The sequence below is a fragment of the Streptopelia decaocto genome, assembly GCF_964273445.1.
Source record: "Streptopelia decaocto genome assembly, chromosome: 2".
NCBI lineage: Eukaryota > Metazoa > Chordata > Aves > Columbiformes > Columbidae > Streptopelia > Streptopelia decaocto.
In genome coordinates this window covers 56,357,170-56,378,617 of record NC_138655.1, presented here as the reverse complement: position 1 = coordinate 56,378,617, position 21,448 = coordinate 56,357,170, and the positions used below count along the sequence as shown (strand labels likewise).

The window sequence follows — 21,448 nt, the reverse complement described above, 5'->3', positions numbered from 1 at the left end:
GGGAGGGAGGGGGAAAGGCGACACTTCGCACGCGTGAAACGTGACGGGTCCCGGCGCCCGGGCCTGGCCTGCGGGAGGAGAGGACTACGAGCCCCAGAGGGCCGCGCGGCGGGGCGCGGTGAGCGCCTGCGCAGTCGGGCCCCGCCGGGCCTCAAGGTGATGGTGGGGACGGGCGTTCCTGCACGTTGCCCTGCCGCGCGCGCGAGGCCGGTAGGGGGAGGTGACGGGCGCGCGCGGGCAGCGGCCGTTGGTCAACCGCCGCCCGGTGCGACTCTCCATGGCTCGGGGCCCGTGAGGAGGAGCGGTAGCCACAAGGTACGCGCCTGGTGGGGCCGAGGGGGAGGGCCCGCCGCCCGGCAGCAGGCGAAGGAAGGTGCGGGCACCTCCCGTAGCCCCCCGGGGCGTGCGGCGGCCGGGAGGCGCGGCTGGTGGGGAGCGGCGGGACCTGCGGGCGTCAGGCAGGTTCCCCAGCAGCGCAGGGGTGTCCCCGTCACTGGCTGCTTTTGCTATCTCAGCCCTGGGAGATGGGGCTCCCTGACCGGCAGCCGCCCAGAGACACTGGAGTAGAATGCCTCCTTGGAGCTCCGTGCCTTCCTCCTGCTGCTTTCCCTTTTGCAAACTCCGGGCCGTTTTGTGTGCCATGAAAAATGTCGGCCGCGGGTCTCTGACGGTTGTACCGTTAAGGGGCCGCGGGTAGGTTGCGCTCCTTAGGATGTTCCTCTCCCGAGGCGACTGATTCTGCGCGTGTTTTGACTTTTTAGACTACTTGAAACGGCTGTACAAATAGTTTCTTGTCTAATAAATGTTTTGTGTGGGTTTTGGTGACTCACTTGTGGCACGTGACAAATTCCGAGCAAAGGGCTGGTTTCTCTTAGTGGGAGAATCTCAAAACTGAGAAATCTGATTTTTGCTCCTCTTAACTGTTTACTGGTATAAGTTACGTTTTCTTGCTCACCTTGAGCTTTCAGCACTTTTTTCTCTTATGTTTTGTATGGACTAGCTTTGGTGGTCTCTGAAGCAATAGAAGGCAGCAGCTGGCTGAACAAGACATAACCCTCGTGGCAAAATTGCATAGAATTATGGTTCTCATTAGCAATCTGCTTCTTGTAATTAACTGTGGGAGCTATCCAGTGAGCCAGACTGAGAATTCCTAAGAATTTTTGTTAAGGCTGTTAAGTCAAATGTGGATTTATGTCTGATATTGCAAACTACATGTTCACCCTCTTCTATGTCCATTTCTGAAATGCTTTCTACAAACTGGCCCAAAAGATAAAACATTAATTTGGGCAGTAGTACGTGAGATATCCTAGAATTCTTTACCAAAATTAATTCTTAAGCATACTTCAACTGTAAGCGTTCCTTAATGTACCTAACCCTCAAGATGTTATTGCTGTTACAAGTATGTAAATGTAAAATGATTTGCCAAAGTTTTCCTACTTTAGGGAGAGCTAGGGAACAGGTTCCTCATTTGGAATGTACTTGCTGCCTGTGCCGCTAGCTTATATGACTTGCAGCTGCTTCTGTGTGGGAAACGCATGCACAGAGGATAATGTGTCCTCGCCATCTATCTCCTCCTATGGGGTTGACAGCAGGTGTTTATCTCCTCTTTTCTGTTCAAGGGCTGTTTGAGGTAAGAGGGGTATGACTGGCCTCTATGGCAGCAGCATTGAATTGCACTTACTGTTTGAGAAGCACTTCCATCCATGGGGGGGGGGGGGGGAAAGATGATTCAGGTGGGTGGATATCAGGTGGCTTGCACATAGCAAAAACTGAGTAGGCAAATTCAGACTGTTGAAAGAGTATGTAAGGAATGTGAGAAGTTAGATTTGTCTAGCATGACTGTCTACAGATTTACTTCACAGACTATAGCAGCTGATAAAAAAAGGCTTGATCTCATTTAGGTTTTTGAAAGGATCCATGTAATTCTCCTGCTGTAGGTTATCTTTTCTCCAGACAAACTGACCTAGCACTGTGTGTATGCTTATAGGCATCACTAAGAAACTGAAGTCGGTTTTTACAAGACAGTGTTCCTGATGCCCCCTTATCCCAGATAACAGCCCTTAGTTTGCATCTCAACACATTTCTGGATGTGTAGGGACTTCTGACTGGTCTTGAAGATAAGGCCACAACAAATTTAATGAGAAAAGCAGAAAGGGCACTGATCTTTAAAATGTAAAACTGCTAGTTAAATCAATAACATTCCTTGCAAACAGCTAGTTTTGCAGATTGTTCTTGTTGGTGTTGATACACTGAACCCAGATAGCTGAAGCTGAACTTGTTTTGAAAATTAGTTGCTGAAGCAAATTAAACATCAATCAGCAATATTTCAGTATTAAGAGTAGAATAAAACCAATAGAAGAACTGAGGCCTGGGCCCAAAGTATGATTGAAGTCTTCTGGACAGTAAGATACCATGACAATAGATCATAAGGCTTTTATCTTGTTGTTATGATAGGTAACTACCTAGTTCCATCACTTTAGATCAAGGCTCAGGGTCAGGGATTCTTAACGACTGTAAAGTACTTCAAGTAGATTCTTTGACTGGAGACAAAAGGATTGTGCAGTATGACAACAACAAAAAGAATAATGCTCGAGTTACAGCATTTTTTCTTAATTTTTAAGTCTTCGGTCACTATACTCTAAAAAACACAGATTAAAACCGCAGATTGTTCTTCATGTCCCTGTCCTTATAATAAAATTACAGTAAAATCGGAAAGTTGATATTCGGTTAAAAAAGCCTAATCTATTGTGAGAATACCTTCCTAAATTCAGTTATCATGAAGATAGCAGTACAGGTATGTTAAGTGCAGCATAATTTTCTTCATAGTAAGTCAAGAATGTATTGCTTCAAACTGTCAGAAAAATGGTGGCTTAACTAGGTTTTAGGAGGCCAGACTGGTGTGTCTAATTTTGTCAGTCATCCCACCTTTTGTCCATATTAGTAAGCAAGTAGTTAGGGACAGAAGTCACTTCTCCCCTTTAAGGCACTGGGATTATACAATAGGGCTTTACCCTGGTTGGTGTCTAGACTTTTCTGCAGCACTAGTGGTAATGATTGGTGTTCTCGTGAACTTGGTGTTTCTTCTGAACAGCTCAAATCCTTTCTGCTCCAGTGCCTTCCATCACTCAGTTCTCCTCTCATCATCTTCCAAGTAGCTACCCATAGTATTATTCAATTTAAAAAAAAAAATATTATGTTTCCAGACATGGTACTGCTCCTTCTAAACAAAGACTTGTGAATGATAAAACTAGGTCTTATTCTGTGCACTTCAGAAAAATGAAAATGCACTTATCTGGGCTGTAAATTTTAGTGCCATGGATCTGCTATTTGATCTTGTCCAAAACCTGACCTTGGCCCTGTGTAGCGGTTCTTACATAAACAAAACAAGAAGTTGCCTGTCTGTGATTGTGACTTTGTTGTAGCAGACAATCCCCTGTGGCTCTCCAGTACTTGTGTAATCTGTACTTGCAGAGTGGGATGAGGGAAGTGAATGGGGAATAATACAGTCAGGTACTCATGAACAAATTATAAAACACAGGAGTAGGGTTTTTTCAGATGGATGGATTTTTTAAAATTCTAAATAAAAATATCTGAGTGGCTTTATACGAGTTCTAAAAGTCTCTTCCAAAACTGGCTGACAGAGGAGTTGAATAGAACATGAAAACAAGTGTATTTTAACTGTAATGGTAGTGTTTAGCACCACGTGCCAGGTAATTAACTATTTGCTCTTAATATTTTGTGGATTTAAAAGGTGATTTTACTGATGTTAAAATTGGATGGCATCTTTTGCTTCCTGCTCTCTCAGGCCACAGGATAGTACTTCCTGATGGAGGGATGTTTCTGCACTGAAACACAAGCCTTGGGCTTTGTTGATGATGTCTTGCAGACTGCAGTGTGCTTTCAAATGTTGCAGTGTCACAGTCACAGGATTCCTTTCTCAATCTGAATACTGAAATGTAGTAAATCTGCTGCTTCAGACTGAGCTGGAGCATTATTAGTGTCCTATTACTGAAGTCCCATCAGAGTTTCTTCTGGTGTAAAGGCACACCTCTATGAGTCTGATGCTATTTTGGACACTTGTAGATGGTGTAATTTTTATTGTTTGCATGGCTGGCAATATTAGCAATCATCTCCTCTAAGGAAAAGATGCCGTGTAAGGCATTAAATTGAATGATGAGCAAGAAAGTTTATCTGCTCAGGTATCAAGATCTTGATACTCAGGTATCAAGATCTTAATAAAAACAATACTTGTTTCATAAGAACGGTTCACACTCATTTGTAGAGATGTGGAGGACAGCGCTTCCTAAAAATTAGAAGAAGAAAGTGGTTTTGAGCACATGTGTGTTCTGTAAATGTTGTGATCAGCCTCTTCACACAATTTTTCAAGATGTTTTGATTGATACTACACATATTTCCCTGTAGGACAAGTTTGAATTCACAACAGAGAATCCAACACTTTGAATATTTAGAAAAGGTGAAGTGAATGTCTGCCAACAGTAATTTTGCTGAAAGATGAACGTTCTGTATTTTTTTTCTGGGAAAAATGACAGCTTTTCTTTGTTTAAAAATGTGAAATAAATGTGGTGAGAGAACAAAATAAATGTGGTGAGAGAACAAAAAAAACAAAAAATCTTGAACTTAATGATGCTTCCAGTGTGAATTCTGTTCTTAGTGAAGTTGATTTGATTTTTTTTCAGTTTGGGGCTGGTTTAGATTTATTCCTACTTTGTTTCTAATTGTAAGGCTTCAGAGTTTTTCTTTGAGCATATTTTTTTGAAAGTCTTAAAAGTACTTCAGATGAATTTGATGGGTAAAAAGACTTTCTGCTTAGTAAGGGTGGCTGTGTTAAGTGTTTTGTAAAATTGTTACATAATATAATTTGCATTAAAATATTATTGCAGCCAATACTGTTGATTATGGCTGGGTTATAAAAGGAGAGACAAGGAATGATGAGACAAGACATGTGAAGATCAAAGGTGGCAAAAATGATAAAGAAACAGTTTTGGTAGTCACAAGGCAAGAGGACGCAGAAGGCTGTACGAAATTGATGCGAAGAACTAAGTTTAAGTGCATTCCTAATAAATGCTGTTTATAATTAATCAAGAGAAAGTATTTGAATACCTAAGGTCTTATTCTATGATCTGGTCAAAAAGGCTGAACTTCATTTGGGTTAACAGCATTTGTTTTAGTGAAGTCACAATATCTGCAGTGTGTTTCCAGTTGTTTCAGTAGACCTTTCATGGATAAATATTTATCATTCCAAGATGACTGTTTAAATTAAATATTATTATCTAAATTTTATATATCATGGAAGTCTTGAGTGATCAGAAAGATTATGAATGAAAAAATGAGCTTGGCTACTAGAATCCAAATTATGAAGAGCAGGAGGTCTTGAGCAAGCTGGAGTTCAGTTTTGCCTGCAACCTTTTGACTGCTGTTGATTTCTCCATTACTGAAAGGAGATATGCACAGTAGTTCTGAACTCCAAAGAGAGGTAGCAGTACTTCATGAAAGAAATAACCATGAACAGTCATGTTTCTAATGTCTTCCAGCATGTGTTGAAATGTAGAGTCAGAACTTTTGAGATGCTTAGTGAAAGCTGAAAGATGCAAGGAATCTGCCAATTTGAAGTTCAAATGAACTATTGAGAGGGAAGATCCTAAGAGATTCTCAAACAATGTTTTAGTGAAGTGTAGAAAACTGATCTGTGTATTTGTGTTTTAGCATCTAATCTTCACCAATTCAGTTGCGGCTTTCTTCTGGAGGAGTTCAAAGCCATATGCAGGAAACTGCTGACATGAGGCTTGCTTATGTGAATTACCTTTTGCAGCCCCTTTTAGTTATTTGCTAGAAACTTTGTAAACTGCACCCCCACACACACCCCACACACACCTGTGTGTTAACAGCCCTCTGGTTGAAAACTCTCTGACAGAAAAACACAAGTGTTTTGAGGGGAATTAACTAATTATAGATTGGGAAATAAAAAGACAAAAGAGGCTCTTAGGGGTTGCTTGAGTAAGTTATTACATAAGAGTGGAATAGAAAGGAGACTGAATTAGATTTTATTTTGATGATTTGATTAAAATAATGTGCACAAGAGCAAAATAATAAGCAGATGAGTACAATCCCTACTTTGAACTAACGGGGGGTTTTAACCTTTTGAGCATAGATGTATATGCTTATTTTTAAGCTTAGTTAACCTCTAAAAGCATCACTTTTCTAACTTGCTTATTGCAGACATGTCTGGAGTGACAAATGGACAAAAAAATCAAATCAGATAGTACAAGTGTTTTTTCTTCCCTAGTGGAGCACAGAAGCAGGCTTCTCAGGGAGGTGTCATGGCCCCAAGTCTGACAGTATTCAAGAAGAACCTGGACAACGCCCTCAGATATGTGGTGTGAACTGTGGAGTTGTCATACACAGGGACAGGAGTTGGACTCGATGATCTATGTGGGTCCCTTTCCAACTCAGGACATTCTATGATTCATTCTACGACATGTGCCTGTTATTTTGGGGGGCTCTGGAACCAATATAGAAGATGATACAGCAAACTTAGACTTGCTGGGAGGAATCATGGAGAGTAGAGACCTTTTGTAGTACTAGTGTAAGGGGTGTACTTACATAAAAATTCGGTAGAGGGCAGAATTAAACTTCTGAATGAAGGAACTTAGCGCAGCTGTTTAGCACTGCAAAGCAGGAAAAGGGAGTGAAAAGGTGGCATAGTGCCTGGTATTCAAAACAGTTCTGAAGATCAGAAAGCACTGCAAATGGTGGTGATACTTTCTTTTAGAAGACTTTGAGAGAGAACATTCACACTTTTATATAATGCTTAGCTATGTGCAGGCTTAAGATCTAATGCCTTCCAACAGAGGGAAATTGGGATAGCACTGTCATATTGACTGGATGCAGACCAGCTGCTAAGTCTCTTGTTTAGCATTCCAAATCTATAACTCAACACACAGACATTGCATTAGGTTCTCCTGTTTTATTTGCCTTCTGAGTCCAATGTTCAGATTTTATAAATGTCTACAAGAGCTTTTATTCTTCCTAAAGCCAGTTTTTGTTGGGCTTTCTAATACTTAAGTTTCAGGAGATAGTAGTAGTGGAGATTGCTGTGTGTAAGGGACCCTATGAGGGTTTATTCTTCTTTCTTGACTTCACTAAGTTTGTTTTAACAAGAATGAAAATAGTTTAGCTAAAATGAGGGTTAAAAAGTGCTTGGCTTGTCTCCACTTATATCAGTATTGAACTATAGTAATATGATAAATTTAAATATTATAGCATGGCATTGACTAAGTGAAAATATTATAGAGATTAGACATGATGGAGGTGGTATGGGGATAATGTCTTAGGATAATATGTCTGTGAGTTTATTCTTACATTTGTTTTAGTGTGATCATTTTTCCCTAAGATTTTAATGAATTTCACCATTACTTATTTTGCATTACTCCCTTTAACCCAAAATGTGGTGGTATATTTTTTAGACAGCCCAAAATGGTGGACAGACAGCTAGTGATGCCAAAATTTCAAATCATACCCAAGTTCATAGTTTAGAATGAATAACAGATTGTATCAGGGACACTGCAAAAGCAGTAAAGGTCAAAATACAAGTTTTAAATGCTCATTCATACACTCTAAAAGTACTAATACAAAAAATAACAAGTCTCTATATGCTATTATTTTCCCGTCCATGGATAGTGACTGCATTCTGTGCTGAACCATTGCAGTTACTAGGAGAAACAATGATGCTTTGCATGTATTGCAGTATTATTGCAATGATTTTTAAATGTATTCCCAGCTTTTTAGGCAACCCACATATGTTTTTTGTTCAGTTGTGTTATTCTTAATTTGGTTTATTAGCGTGGCAAGATGCTTTTAAAAAATTATATTGTCAATAAGTTCTTGAAAAGAATAATTAAATCTGAAAACAAGTTTTGTTTGTGGTTTTTTTGTTGTTTTTTTTTTTTTAATCGTATTTAGTAAAAATGTAAGCAATATAGTAAGGGTTTTTATTAAACTAAGCTGTTTGAATGAGCACTGGACATTCGCTTCTTATGCAATCTGAAAGGTGAGCTGGAGAGGATTTCTGAAAATTTGGTTTGTCCCCTTTCAAAATTCTTCTGTATGTACAACACACAATCTTCAAAGTTTGCCTGATGCAAAAATGACAAGAATGTAAATTTATTCTCTGGTTTCATAGAAAGGTACCTTGGGAGTGGAAAAAGCTCATGGATTTTCATTGGGAACTCTCCTGTGGTATAATTAATGTTCTTTTTTTAAACAGTAGCAGAACAAGGAAAAATGCTTTAAATTCATCCATATTTGCATATTGTGTCCGAGTGTTTCTGGTAGAACTGAGAAAGTAAACCAGTGTTGTCTATATATATTGCACCTGCAATTCCCTCTGATGCCTTCTGACCTCTTTTACAAAAGAACTTCTGCTAAAGTTTTTGTCATCTTACACCCCAACCCCAGTCTTGTATTTTAATTTCTCTGGTAGCTCAAAAAGAAATAATTTTAACAAGGTAACTTTTTATACAAATTATCCTGATGAAAGTTCCATCTGACAATATCTCTGACATGATTTCTCTTTCCAACAGCAGATATCCACAGCAGCCTTTGCTGAACCTGTGTTGGCGTGGCTTGTTACTTCTGTGTCTTCCAATGATCACCTGTGGTTTTTTTGCATAACATGTTAGCAGACATCTAAAACTATTAATTTGTGGTAGTCACATAGACCAACTCTGTGACATTAAAAGATCCTGAATTTTTGTTATCCTCAGGAACAAAAGCACGTTTGATCTCTATTTCCTAGTGATCACTGGAAGGCAAAGATTTAGCAGAGCAAATGCAAGAGATGGGGTACTCCTGCAGTGCATCAGGTTTATGCCGAAGCTGATCTAAACTATAACAGAAGTACGAAAATTGCTAAACAAAACCTCTAGCACTGTAATGAGAAGTTGATCTGAACTGTTCCTCAAGAGGTCACTAGAGCACTCCCTTTGTGTCAGAGGGCTTGTTAATAACTTGCCATGAGACAGACATGCCTTCAAGGACCTAAATGTATGTCCAAGAATCCCAACCAGGAGTATGTCTTGAACAGCCAAGATTTCTTCAGCTCAGTTTACAGCTGGCTGGAGATACTACTAAATAGCCAGAATATGACAGCACTGAGGAGGAGACCTTATCCTAGAAGAGTCTGTGTATCATTTCATAGTTTGTCATACTACCATCTATTCAGTCACTGATCACACAAGATTCTTACAGCAGAGAACAGCTATATTTGTCCTTAGACATCTCCATACTTTTTTTTTTTCCCTTGTGGCATTCTTAAGAAAAAAATAAATGCAGAAATCATAAGAACCTTTAAAATACCTTCTGCCCCACATCTCCCCCACTCAGAATTCTCATGCCAGAGACTAGCTGCTTTTCCACCTTGGTGTCTGATGCTTCTACCATCTCTACTTTTCTGTGCCTTTGCAGCATCATTCTACAGCATGAAAAAAATGAAATACACCAAAATGAAGAAACAACTTTTGAAGAGTCACTAGGTGCAGTTGTGGATAACATTTAAGTTACTGTCCTGACTTCCTTAGAATCTGAGTGGTTCTAACAACCTAAAGTTCCAGGGGCAATTGTATAGCTTGTATTGCTCCAGCAGTTTATTTAAGAGAAGTGTTTGTTTACAGAATAAAATTGTCTCGCATCTGTAGGCCGACACACTTTGTCTAACTGCCTGTTGAGTGCACAAGGTAACAGGAACTTCCTTTTGCAAATTGCATCATAAAGGAGAAATTTCTCTATATTCATCTTGTGATTTAGAGGGATGAAACAACTACAGTTTTGTATTTCTTTGGGCCTCTCACCATATTTATTGTGCACTTTGAGTTGTCTGTCCTGTTTAAGATTTGTTTGTAATATTGACCCAAGTAATTATAATATTACAATTGAGCAGCTGCACCTATCACCCCTTTAAGAATATTTATTTATTTAAAATCAATTCATTATGTATATGCTATATTGATCTCTTATTTTACTCATTTGCCTGTGTTACATCCTCCTGTAGCCATTATAATATTTCCCTCATTTAGTTTTGTGCTGGTGGATAGTAGTGTAATCCTCAATTTACTGACACGTCAAAAGTCTCTCCTTTGTTCATTTAGACAAAGCACATACCTATGAAACACAGCAGGAATGTTAGGAAAATTCCAACCTTGTTTTGAAAAAAATGTAAGCACTATCATATCTAAGGCTTTGCTTATATATAAAGAAGAGGAGCAAAGAGTAAGCTGTTTCACAGAGTATTAGCTAGAACCATGCTATCATCTGTGCTTACAAGGTTCAGGACCCTTTCAGGATCTACCCTAGATGGTTAGAGAACCTTCCCTCTGACCAGTCAGTTCTTGCATCATGGAAAAAAAACCCTTTAGTTAATGAGTTCCAAGTCCATCTGGGGATATAGGACCAAAAAAAGTGGCATGACAAGTCCTGTCAGTGACCCCGGTAGTTATCCTGCTTTAAAGCCATCAGTGTCATTATATTTTTAAGTCTTATACAGTGAGCAGAGGCCTTAAACCCTTTTACTAGTCACAACTATGTTAGTTACTGACTGATGAGTGTTGAACACATAGTAGTGATGGATTGCTTCTTAACATAAGGAGGATTCTGACCCCCTGGAAGCTATTACATACCCCAGTGTTCTGTGGCCATTGCAGTGAATCAGGGATGTGGTATGGTGTTTGTGCTGTCAGGAGGTGCTGGACAGCAAAACCTAGAAATTGTGTTCTGAGAAATGCTACTATATATATACTACATAGAATGGGAAAATTCAGAATTACTTGTTCAGTTTCTTCTTCTGTACAGAAGAATGATCTCCTTCCAAGGCTGTTGGAATGCAGAATCCTGTTAATAACATTCATGAACTAAAATCAGAGTGCTGAACGTGGTTTTCCTCATGCTGTATGGTGGCACTTTTAAAAGCTTGTTTGGAACAGTTACTTTTTCAATAGGGTACCAGCCACTGCAAATAGATAAACAGCAAAAGACTGATGCAAAAGCTTGTGGATTCCCATAGATGGATAGGTATCCTTTGCTGAGTCTTCTGGGTGGCTATTGTGAAATTCTACTGAGGGCAGATGCTAAATGTTGTGTACTGTTGGTGAGAGGGGAAAACAGTTCTATGCGGAGAGTGTTGTCCCTCAGGAGAGAAGTGTAAGTGGCAATAGGCAAGCAACATAGTTGTCTTCCAGTTGTTGTTATAATTTCTATAAATCAGTAAGGTTGTTTGTATATGACAGAGCGCCATCTTAATACTTGAGTTTTACTGAGTGTTTTCACTACATTTTTGTTTTGAGAAGCAATTGCATTTAGATCTAAGAAGTCAGCAATAATCTCTACTTTTCATAAAACCAGAGGCAGCACAAGCAGTTTCTACTTCCAGTGAGTTCTTACAGAAGACTGACTTGTTGAGATGCAGTACCTGTAGCTGATTTACTGCTCTGTAAGCAACAGTACTTCTTGGCTCCCACTGAGTTCATAGCTCAACATGAGTGAGAGACAAGAGTTCCCTTTTCCCCTATTGATGCAATACCTCCTGTTAGTATGAGTTCAGCAAAAGTGGGTGTCTGTGCTTCACATGCAATGTAGAGGTTCACAGGGAGCCTGAAACCATTAATCCAGTCTTTTCCCCACATCAAATGTTGTAATTCTGTTAATTGCAATTAATTCAAGCACAACAATAAGCTAAAAATACTGAGAAAACATATAGACAGGAACGATCCAACAGATGCATTTGGGTTATGAAACTTTTCTCTTTTGGAAGGAATCAGTAAGTCACAGTTGAGGAACTTCTAAGTTCCACAGAAAAATATCTCCCATTAGCATGTCAGTATCCAAAGGGCGATTCATACCAATAACTTCTTCAGGAAGGTAGGTTTCAGGCTGACTAAAAATCTTCATAATATTAGTTTGCTGTTGTTGCTGTTTCTCTAAATGTGCCTTTTTTCTATTTTAGGAGACTTATCAGTATGTTCAGGACGTATATTTGAAAGGTGGGGAACTAGCAGAAGAGTTGCACCTTTTTGAAGATACAAACCTTATCATACTTTTCTTGTTGCATATCTGGAAAGTAATAAAGGGTATGTATGGCTTCATTTTTTTAACTGCTGCCAATGTTATGAAGTATTGATCATTTTCAGCAGCCTAGACAAATTCACTATCAAAACACCTGATTGAAATATATCTAAGGCTGTAGGTGAAGAGGAAGCAGACATGAAGACAACAGTGGAGTTTCAGTTAAACATGAGTGATTTCTAGTTTGGATTAAGAATTGTTGTGATAACTAAAAATGAAACAGCATCAGAAAGGTTTGAAAGTTGTTAATGTAACTGACTTAAATGGCATTTGTTACATGAAATAAATAATTGGCACCTTTTTGGAGGGAAGGAAAATTAGTTCTGTAACTTGCAGTCATTGTATAAAGGAGAGAGTTAGTATTTCATTCACTAGTTTAAAGCATGCATTTGAGGGAGCGGGGGGGAGGAGGAAATGACTTATTGATGTCTATACATGCCGAACACAAATCCTCTCATCTTCTGTGAGGAATCTCTCAATGGTTCTTTTGAACTTTCAGGAGTGAATGTTAAGTATCCAAAATCATAAAGTTAACTGACCTATCCACAATTTTAAAGTATTCTTTGCTATTGTAATATTTCTGAAATTGAAGTTCAATTTTGCTCTTATTAATACATGACATTCAACAGTACCATCCCCCTTTTTAACAGATGTACGCAGTCTTGCTGTTGTGGTTAGGTTTGTTACTATCAAGCTTATTGATTATTGATCGATTATTAATAATTATTATCATTGTTGGGTTTTTTACTGTATTTAATTTTAAATTATTTGCTTAATTCTGGAAAGTAACCTTTTCTGCAAAGCAAGATAAGGAAGACTTTTTGAAGGAGAAGAACAGAAAGTAATTTAAAATTTGAGAATTTCAAGTGGTATTAGAGCAAATAGAAGTCAGATTATTGAAATGCAATTTATTTACTCTTCTTTTTTCCTCTCTGTAGACACCTCAGCCACACTTCATCAAAATGCAGCGGAATCTGTTACATACTGCATCTCAGCTGGCACATGGAACATGTTTGTTTTTTCCTCGTTCTAGTATATTTCAGTGCTTAAAAGGACAATCAGTGGTGACTAATGTTGGATGCAAAGTCATTTTGGCACTGGACCCTCCTAAAAAATGTCTTCATGCAGGTACAGCACGGTTTGCCTCAAAGAAAAGTGCGTTTTCATCGCAGCCAGCAGACACTCCTCACAAAGTACCGGAAGAGAGAAAACCTTCAACTTCAGCCACTGATACACCCAAGCAAAGCCCTGTAGGGTCAAATTCTTCAGATCCTGATCCATTACAAGACAAATCAATTAGTCTTGTTCAGAGATTCAAGAAGACTTTTAAACAGTATGGAAAAGTCATGATTCCAGTGCATCTTGTGACTTCCACTGTATGGGTTGGAGTGTTTTACTATGCAGCCATGAAGTAAGTTGATATTTTGTTGCAGTACCCGGTGCTGTTACTGAATAGAACCTGACTTTCATGTGTAAAAGAACATATAAATTATTATTACATGTCAAAAAGTGCCTCTATATGTAATAGGGAAATAAGGCTACATTTTTTAAGTGAAGCATATGATTTCATATCGAAAGTATATAGGATTCATGGGAGTGTCACGTATGTACTATTATCATGCAGTTATTGTGGTGTGCCAGATGTGTTGCTAACATTTGAAGGAATGCTCTTCTCTCCAAAGTATGCATGTACGTAAACAGCATTGAAATTATTAGTAGCCTCTTACAAGGTAAATGTAGAGATTTGGAATCCTGATTACAAATTGCTCAGTGACTTCTTTGTAGACCTGTTCTTTTGTTTTTTTCTCTTGTACTTCAGAGGTATTTCAGCACTTCCTCCTCCCTTCGTCTTCAGTCCTCCCTCATTGGACTTTCATGTTACTCACTCACTCTGAGCTCCTTGCAAACCATGTGTATCTTTTCCTTTTCTGTTTCCTGTCTTTCCTGCCTTCCACTGAAAAAATTGCTACTGTAGGCCAGATTTTTTTTCATTGGAAATTACTTTTTTGACACTCAAATATTTATTCTAATTGTAGTTTCTTTCAGCTATATTGTGTGCCAGATACTGTTCTGGAAAATGGTGTTTATTAGAAAAAAACTACTATATCAAATATGAGCTGCTAGTTCAGATGAAAGAGGTTTTATATATCTGCAGATTGTTTGCTAAGTATGAGTAAATGTTTATCTCTGGATTGGTAGTGTTGTATATTTAATAATAGAAAGCATGAAACAAGGACAGTTTGTGGCGGCAAGGATGGGGCTCTGGCATCAGAATGCCTTACCGCACAAGTGTTTGTTTTAGTTACTCTAACCAGCTGGCATAATTGCCCTTTCTAGGAGCTATAGATCCAAATGTCATTCTAAATTTAGCTCATGTCAGAGTAATAAAGGTCTTGAGCTATAAAAATATTTTGCTTTGGGTGAATTTAGGGTGATGCTTACATCCAGACGTTTCAGATTGAGAGAAGATTATTTTTCTTGAAACACTTAAGTTAGCTTCTAAAACAGGTATTTGGAAGATGAAAATAACGAAAATATTTAGCTAGACACTAATTATTTAGCAGCCTCTTGAAGTGGAAGAATAACTTTCAGAGTGAGTGCTAATAAGAGAATAAACCATGGTGGTTTGTGAAATAAGAGGGTTAATACTGTCTTTCAAATCTTACCAGGTCTCCATTTTCTACTCTGGGGATAGACCTTCAGATTGTGAGTTCTAGTAACTGTTAGTAAATTAGTGCCTGTTGTTGTTTCTGATGCTAAAGTGATCACATGCACAGAAGAATGCTTAAAATATTAGGTAGAAATGGATAATGATACTTAATAATACAACATCTCTAAATGTATAAAAGTCAAGTCTTCTATAACTGCTTGTAGCTTTCTACTGGAATGTATAGATGGGCTGACTCTTTTTTTTTTTTTTTTTGTGCTGATGTTGCCTTCCCTGATTTTCACATAGAAAGAAATTGTGACAGGAACTCACTCCAGTCACCTTGCCACCTTATGTTGGCAAAGTAGAACAACTTGGCACAAAACCCTTGAAATCCTGTGCAATATAACATGTTGCTTCCTTTTCTTTTGCCACATTCAATTTGTTTGATATATTTAAAAGTGAATGGAGGACACTGAAGTTCTGTGTTTCTGGGCATGCTGCAGATTAGTCTGAAATTTTTAAAAGAAAAAGTAGTAATTTTAGGCAAAACAGAGCATGAAGTTGAATCTGCACAACTGGAGTCTACATAGCTGTCTTACAACCATTGTATATACTTACCTCCAAACATAGTAAACCAGGACACAGGTAAGTTAGTAGCTGCTCAGCCCAACAGGGATAATATCAAAGAGTTACCTCTTGGTGGAATGCTGAAAAGAAAGTTAATTTACCTATATGTACAGAAATATAAAGCCTGTAACTATATTGCTTAGATGAAAAAATACTTTGCTATTGATTTACAGAGTTTGTACTATGGAGTTAAAGAATGGAAATGATGCTGCAAATCACTGCTCAGGTTTCAAATTCCAATTCAAGTTTCAATTTTTATTTCCTTTTTCTAGAGGAGTGAATGTTGTTCCATTCTTAGAGTTGATGGGCTTACCGGACAGCATAGTGGGCATCCTGAAAAATTCTGAGAGTGGAAATGCACTAACTGCATATGCATTGTACAAAGTAAGTATAGTTTGTAAATAAGCTCTAAATCTTGCCTGGTGAACTAAACAGTTTATTTGTTTATATCAGAAAGAATTAATGCTGGTTTCTCTCTTTGACAGTTACACATACTTGAGCATTCATTTCTGTAGTAAAAATAGTCACATGCAAGTTGAGAAGGGCTATGTGTGCCTTTAAGGAGTCTGTGTATTTCTAAAATAACTTCTTTGTTTGCTGAGGAATTATTGTCTGCCCTTGGAGACTTAATTGTAATTAGGTTGTATCTCTGTATCCCTGACATAATTAATGGTCATAAAGAGGTAAAGTCTAAATACGTCATGATTTCCAGATAAATTACAGTTATTGTAGAGAATTCAGTAGTTTGTCTTCCTGCCTTAGTTTTCCATCATTGTCAAGTACTTCCATTGTCCATTTGAATCACATTCTGGTTTGGGTCTCTCTCTTGCTTTAGATGTGCACAATGAATGTTTGGGAAACTTGAAACATGTCAGACCATGTGAAAACAAAGCACTGTATTCATTTTGAATGCCACTCATCTGCTTTGTTTCCAAATGTGATCTGCTTCTTATCTGTTATTTAAAGGAGTTATTTTCCCAAATAAAATGTGAAAGCACTACTCTTGCCAATTATTCCTGTGCCCAAAAGAGACCAATAAGTAAGTGTGATTAAATACAAAGATTTTATTATAGGTCGGAGATCTGATAGTGTTGGAAGAAACTTTCCAGGTGTGGAAGCACTAGAATAGGTTGCAAAGGCAAGATTTTGCAGGCTTAATCTTTGAAGTTCTGAAAGAACAGGTTAGTTTATCTAGAAGAGCAAACCTGGTTTGTTGTGTCTTGGATTAGCTGACCTCTTAAGGTGTCTTTTAGTTCTAGTTTTCTATGTGTGGGTCTGAGTTTTGAACGCGAAGTTAGACACCTATATTCTTGTGAATTTTAGAATTTAAAGTATATCCTGTTGTCAGTATTTCCCCTTTGCTTATATGGCTCAGTGTTCACATACTAGCTGTTCTGCATGGCATTGTGAGACACCTTATGCTTGTCCCACAGGCTGCACAGGGAGGCTTAAATCCAATGCCTGATTTGTCAAAAGGAGACTTTGAGTAAAAGGTACACATTTCTGGAGGATGTACTGTAATTTGTCTTTTTTCCTTATAAATAGAAGATCTTTTTAGTATCTGACACTGGCCAAAGTAAGTTCTCAATGTTAAAAATACCTTTTGCTAGGTAATATTGTCTTATTTTATTGATATGGTATGTTCTTTGGTTTCTTTAAGATTGCAACTCCTGCCAGATACACTGTGACTTTGGGAGGAACATCCATCACTGTTAAATATCTGCGTAAGCATGGCTACATGTCGACACCACCACCAGTAAAGGAATATCTACAAGATAGGATGGGGGAAACAAAAGATAAAATTACAGAGAAGATGGAGGAAACAAAAGATAAAATTACAGAGAAGATGGAGGAAACAAAGGATAAAATTACAGAGAAGATACAAGAAACGAAAGACAAAGTTTCATTTAAAAAAATAAAAGACTAGGGGAGATGCTTAATTTTTGGATATATCAAACTAAGCACTTTAACCCTTTGTGAGGCAGGAGATACAAAGTGCACTTCGGAGCTTGTTTTTTCTTTTCTTTTGCCCTTCTTGTCTGGAGACTACAATTGCGCTGTGGATTTAAAAATTCTGTATATTCACCAAGGTTAAACATCCCTGGAGGAGAGTAGTTGTTGCAAAATTTCAATTTACAGAAGGAAAAATGAATATAAAATTAGAAGTTTGTATGTCCAGTGGTAATAATGTTAACAGTTACTGTTTCCTCTTTTTTTTTTTTTAATCTTCCCCTTCTCCCAAATGCAGACAGTTTCTTCCAAAAGCTACTACTTTATTCTTCCATCGTAGTGCACAGCCATTATTCCATTAGACTGAATCTTCCATCAAATGAGAATTAAGATTTCTGTACAGGGGAAGGCAACCTATTTTGGTTTTTGGAGTATGCAGACCCAGGCCTCTTCAGTCATGATCATCTCTCAGTTTCGAGACAGACCATTATCACCGATACTGCACATGAAGGAACTGTGGATTAGCTGCTCAGTCTGAATGTATTATAATGGCTACGCTGACTTCAGCTGAGCTGTGACAGTTTACAGGTTGAGGCTGAATCTTTCTTGGACAGTGTATTTGTTCAGAAACCTCAACTGAAAGCTACAGGAAGATGAGTTAACCACGGCAGACATATTGTCAAGTATACTTTGTTCTCTAAAGTTGATTTACAGTAGAAAGAAAGTTATTAAATTAAATTAATCAATAATTGTATATTAAAAACTAGGATTTTTTTCTTATGTTAAAGTTTACAGAGTTGTTCTATTTCATTTTTGGAACAAATTCTGAAAGAGAAGTTTACTTGAGAAACATGTATACTAAGGGGCTTTTTAAATACATGCAAAGTTAATGTTAAACCAAAAAGTTCTTCCTTCTATTCAGGAATCCCTCAGACTTCAGTAGAACAATTTAACTAAAAAAAAGCCTAATTTCTGAGACAGTCATCACAGTCTACCCAGACTTTTTTTCCCTAATTTTCTTAGGTTAAGAAAATACTCATAGCTGAAGACTGAAATGCTGTCTCAGATGTCCTAAAGGACTAAGGTTGAAACTGTTCTATTTGGCTGGGCAGGCAAACCTCTCTCATGATTTTATTAAAATTTAGGCTACATTGAAGGGGTTTTTTTCCTACTTTTATTACAACTTTCACTGTGTAGCAACTCTCTGCATATGTATCTTGTTTAACAAGGGTGGTTTTTTGCAAAGGGGATGTGGGTAAGCAATGGAGTTGGACCCTGTGCATTGTAATTGACTGGAGTAAAAGAATATAGCTGATAAAGTATCAGCTCTGCCCCACTCTTATGTCTTCAATCAAGCTATTGAGAGCCTCTCCATGTTTAAGTGAGTTGAACTTCATTAACTTAATTGTGTAGTATTGATTACATACTTCTCTGCCTCTGTCCGCCTGTCAAATAGTAGCGGCAATCTAATGCCTAACTCACAGGGATGTTGTGAGGAATAATCATTGTATATTCAGTGCCCCAAAGATGTAAAGTGCCATGTTTCTGATAAATATTATTAAAAAATAATTCTGTGAAGTCTTACGCTGCTGAGATGAGCTCTGCTGTGGGATTTGAGTTAATAGATGCTTTTCTTCTGTCTTTCTTAGTGTAGCTTTCCTTTCTGTCCCCTTACTGGCATTTGTTCTGGTTTTCCATTTTCGTGGGCAGTGTTGCCCATGTCCCCCAGCACCTTGCAGAGCCTGAAGTCTGCCTCAGTAATACTGCATGGTCATCCTCAATCTGGGGCCAAATTTAGGAGGCTCTTGGTGCAGCTCACAGGTTCGTTCTCTTCTTTGCACATGGCAGGGGTTGCACAGGGGCACGTTGGTGTCCTAGGATGGGTCTGTAACCCCGAGGTGTTAGAACTTCTTCATTACACAGATGCACCCTTTTGGTAGCCCCATCCTCTTACCATTCTCTGCTGGGGTGTGACCACTCTAGCACTTGCATGATCTGTGACTACCAATGCTAAGTACAAAAGATGCAGTAGACTGTCCTGTGGGACTATTTCTGCATCTGCAGCCAACAATGACAGCCCAAGATGGGGCCAGAAGCAAAGTCAGCCTGACATGGGGGTGGGCCAAAGTCATGGCCTGGCATCAGACTGGAGATGAAGTCTCAGTCCAGGAGGAGGCCAGGGCTGAAATTGTGGCCTTGAACAATGGCTGGAGCCGAAGCAATGGCTGAAAATGGGGCCAGTCAAAATAATGAACAAGGACCAGGGCCAGTTGTGGTTTATGTCAGTGGCAGAGCTGAAGGTGCAGCCCAAAGAGGGGCTGGAGCCAAAACAGTGGCCCAAGACTGGGCTGGAGCCAAGGCTAGAACACATTTTTCCGATTGTGTCCCCTTCATTCTCCACTTGTCCTTGTTCATCACTTACCATCAGCAACAATAATAATTACAGAATTGTAATTATCCCCTGGCAATTGTCTGGCTGTTTTGATGAAGGTGTTCTTCTTAAGCAGAAAGAATACGTCTTGATTTCATATGCCTGCAGGGCAACATATAGCATTAGGTTTGGGCTTGAGTTAGGTGAATTGATTGGACAATCACAGAGACGGGAACACAGAAGGATATACACACACACACACACACACACACACACACACACACACACACACACACACACACACACACACACACACACACACACACACACACACACACACACACACACACACACACACACACACACACACACACACACACACACACATATATATGTGTATATAGAGGCTTGTTTAGGCATAAGAGAGAAAAAAGCAACCAAACAACAAAACCCCCAAAACCAACCACCAACAACAAAAAAAGCCAACAAAACAGACCTAATACAACAGGGGAAGAGCTTCATAAAGAGACATCATTAAAGATTTCTAGCTGCTTCTGGATCTCACCAGGTGGCCAGTAAGAGACTAAACTGCAACCACAGGAGACCCATCTCAAATTCTCCAGCACTATTTTTGAAAAGTTTTTATTTTTTAAAAGGTATTGTTTGGTATAACTGAAAGCCGCTCAGTGCTTTGCAGATCCCAGATGGAAGGCATCCATCCTTGGGTTGGAAGGCCATCTAGTCCAACCCCCTGCAATGGGCATGGACATCTTCAACTAGATCAGGTCGCTCAGAGCCTCTCAGTTGGCACCAACCAGCACTTCCCACCAGTACATCAGTACCAACAGCACTGCTCTTTGTCCAGGCTGATGTGGGGGCTGATGTGTCTGCACACAGCTATGGGGTTCACCCACCTCTCAGAGGTGGCAGCTGTGTTTTAATGCAGAAGGAGACATTTCAGAAGAACTGTAATGGGAAATCAAAAAAACTTTAAAGGGAAATTTCTCAACCTTCACTGACTGATGGCTAATGCTTCAGTTCACCAAATACCAGCATGTTGTGTTTTGTTTTGTTTTAATCACAGATTAGATAAGCCATGAAGATAAACACACACTAATTTTATATAAGGAATACTCTAAGCTCTGCCTAGCATCACTAACAATGTATTTCACATTGCTGGATTGTTGTGCAGTGGTCCTCTGGACACTTTGCACATCAGCCCTTGAACTACAGCTGCATGAGTTACTCTTCAGTACAGTTGTACCACAGACAAGCACTTTATATCTTCTTACTGACACTGATTTTTTTTTTGTTTTTTTTTAGTGTACCTGATACCATTTTCCTGACAGAGCATAATTTTACAGGAAAGTGTTTTTGTTTCCCCTAGCATATGGCTGGCGGTGCCACAGATATTTCTTGTCTACAGTTACAATATCAGCAGAATATACAGAATAATTTTTAAAAGGTGAAAGGGCTTGCATGTTGCAGAGCTAATGTAGTTGTTATCATCATCACTCAGCCATAGGGCTTTTAACATGCGCCTATGCACCCTTTGCTGAGAAGCTGTGACACGTAATAATGCACCTGTGACTTTCCAAAACAAACACAGGTAAAGTAACTATCAGCACCTTTGATCTGCAGAAGAGAGGAGGCCAAAGGAACAAGACTGACTTTGCAGTTGGTCAAGCCTTACCTGTTAGACTTTTCCTGACAAAACC

The 21,448-nt window shown here is 38.8% G+C and overlaps 1 protein-coding gene across 2 annotated transcripts; it reads left to right on the top strand.

The window, feature by feature from the left end:
• The first annotated feature begins 14 nt into the window (after positions 1-14).
• FAM210A (family with sequence similarity 210 member A) lies at positions 15-18,943 on the top strand. 2 transcript variants are annotated; one of them, XM_082047162.1, is made up of 5 exons: positions 15-156; positions 12,014-12,137; positions 13,071-13,543; positions 15,682-15,793; positions 17,070-18,943. In XM_082047162.1, the coding sequence occupies exons 3-5, from the start codon at positions 13,095-13,097 to the stop codon at positions 17,334-17,336; spliced, it is 828 nt and encodes a 275-aa protein (XP_081903288.1). In that variant the 5' UTR covers positions 15-156; positions 12,014-12,137; positions 13,071-13,094; the 3' UTR covers positions 17,337-18,943. The 2 variants fall into 2 exon arrangements, with proteins under 2 accessions (XP_081903288.1, XP_081903287.1); XM_082047161.1 differs by having other exon boundaries at positions 15-315.
• Positions 18,944-21,448: the final 2,505 nt, after the last annotated feature.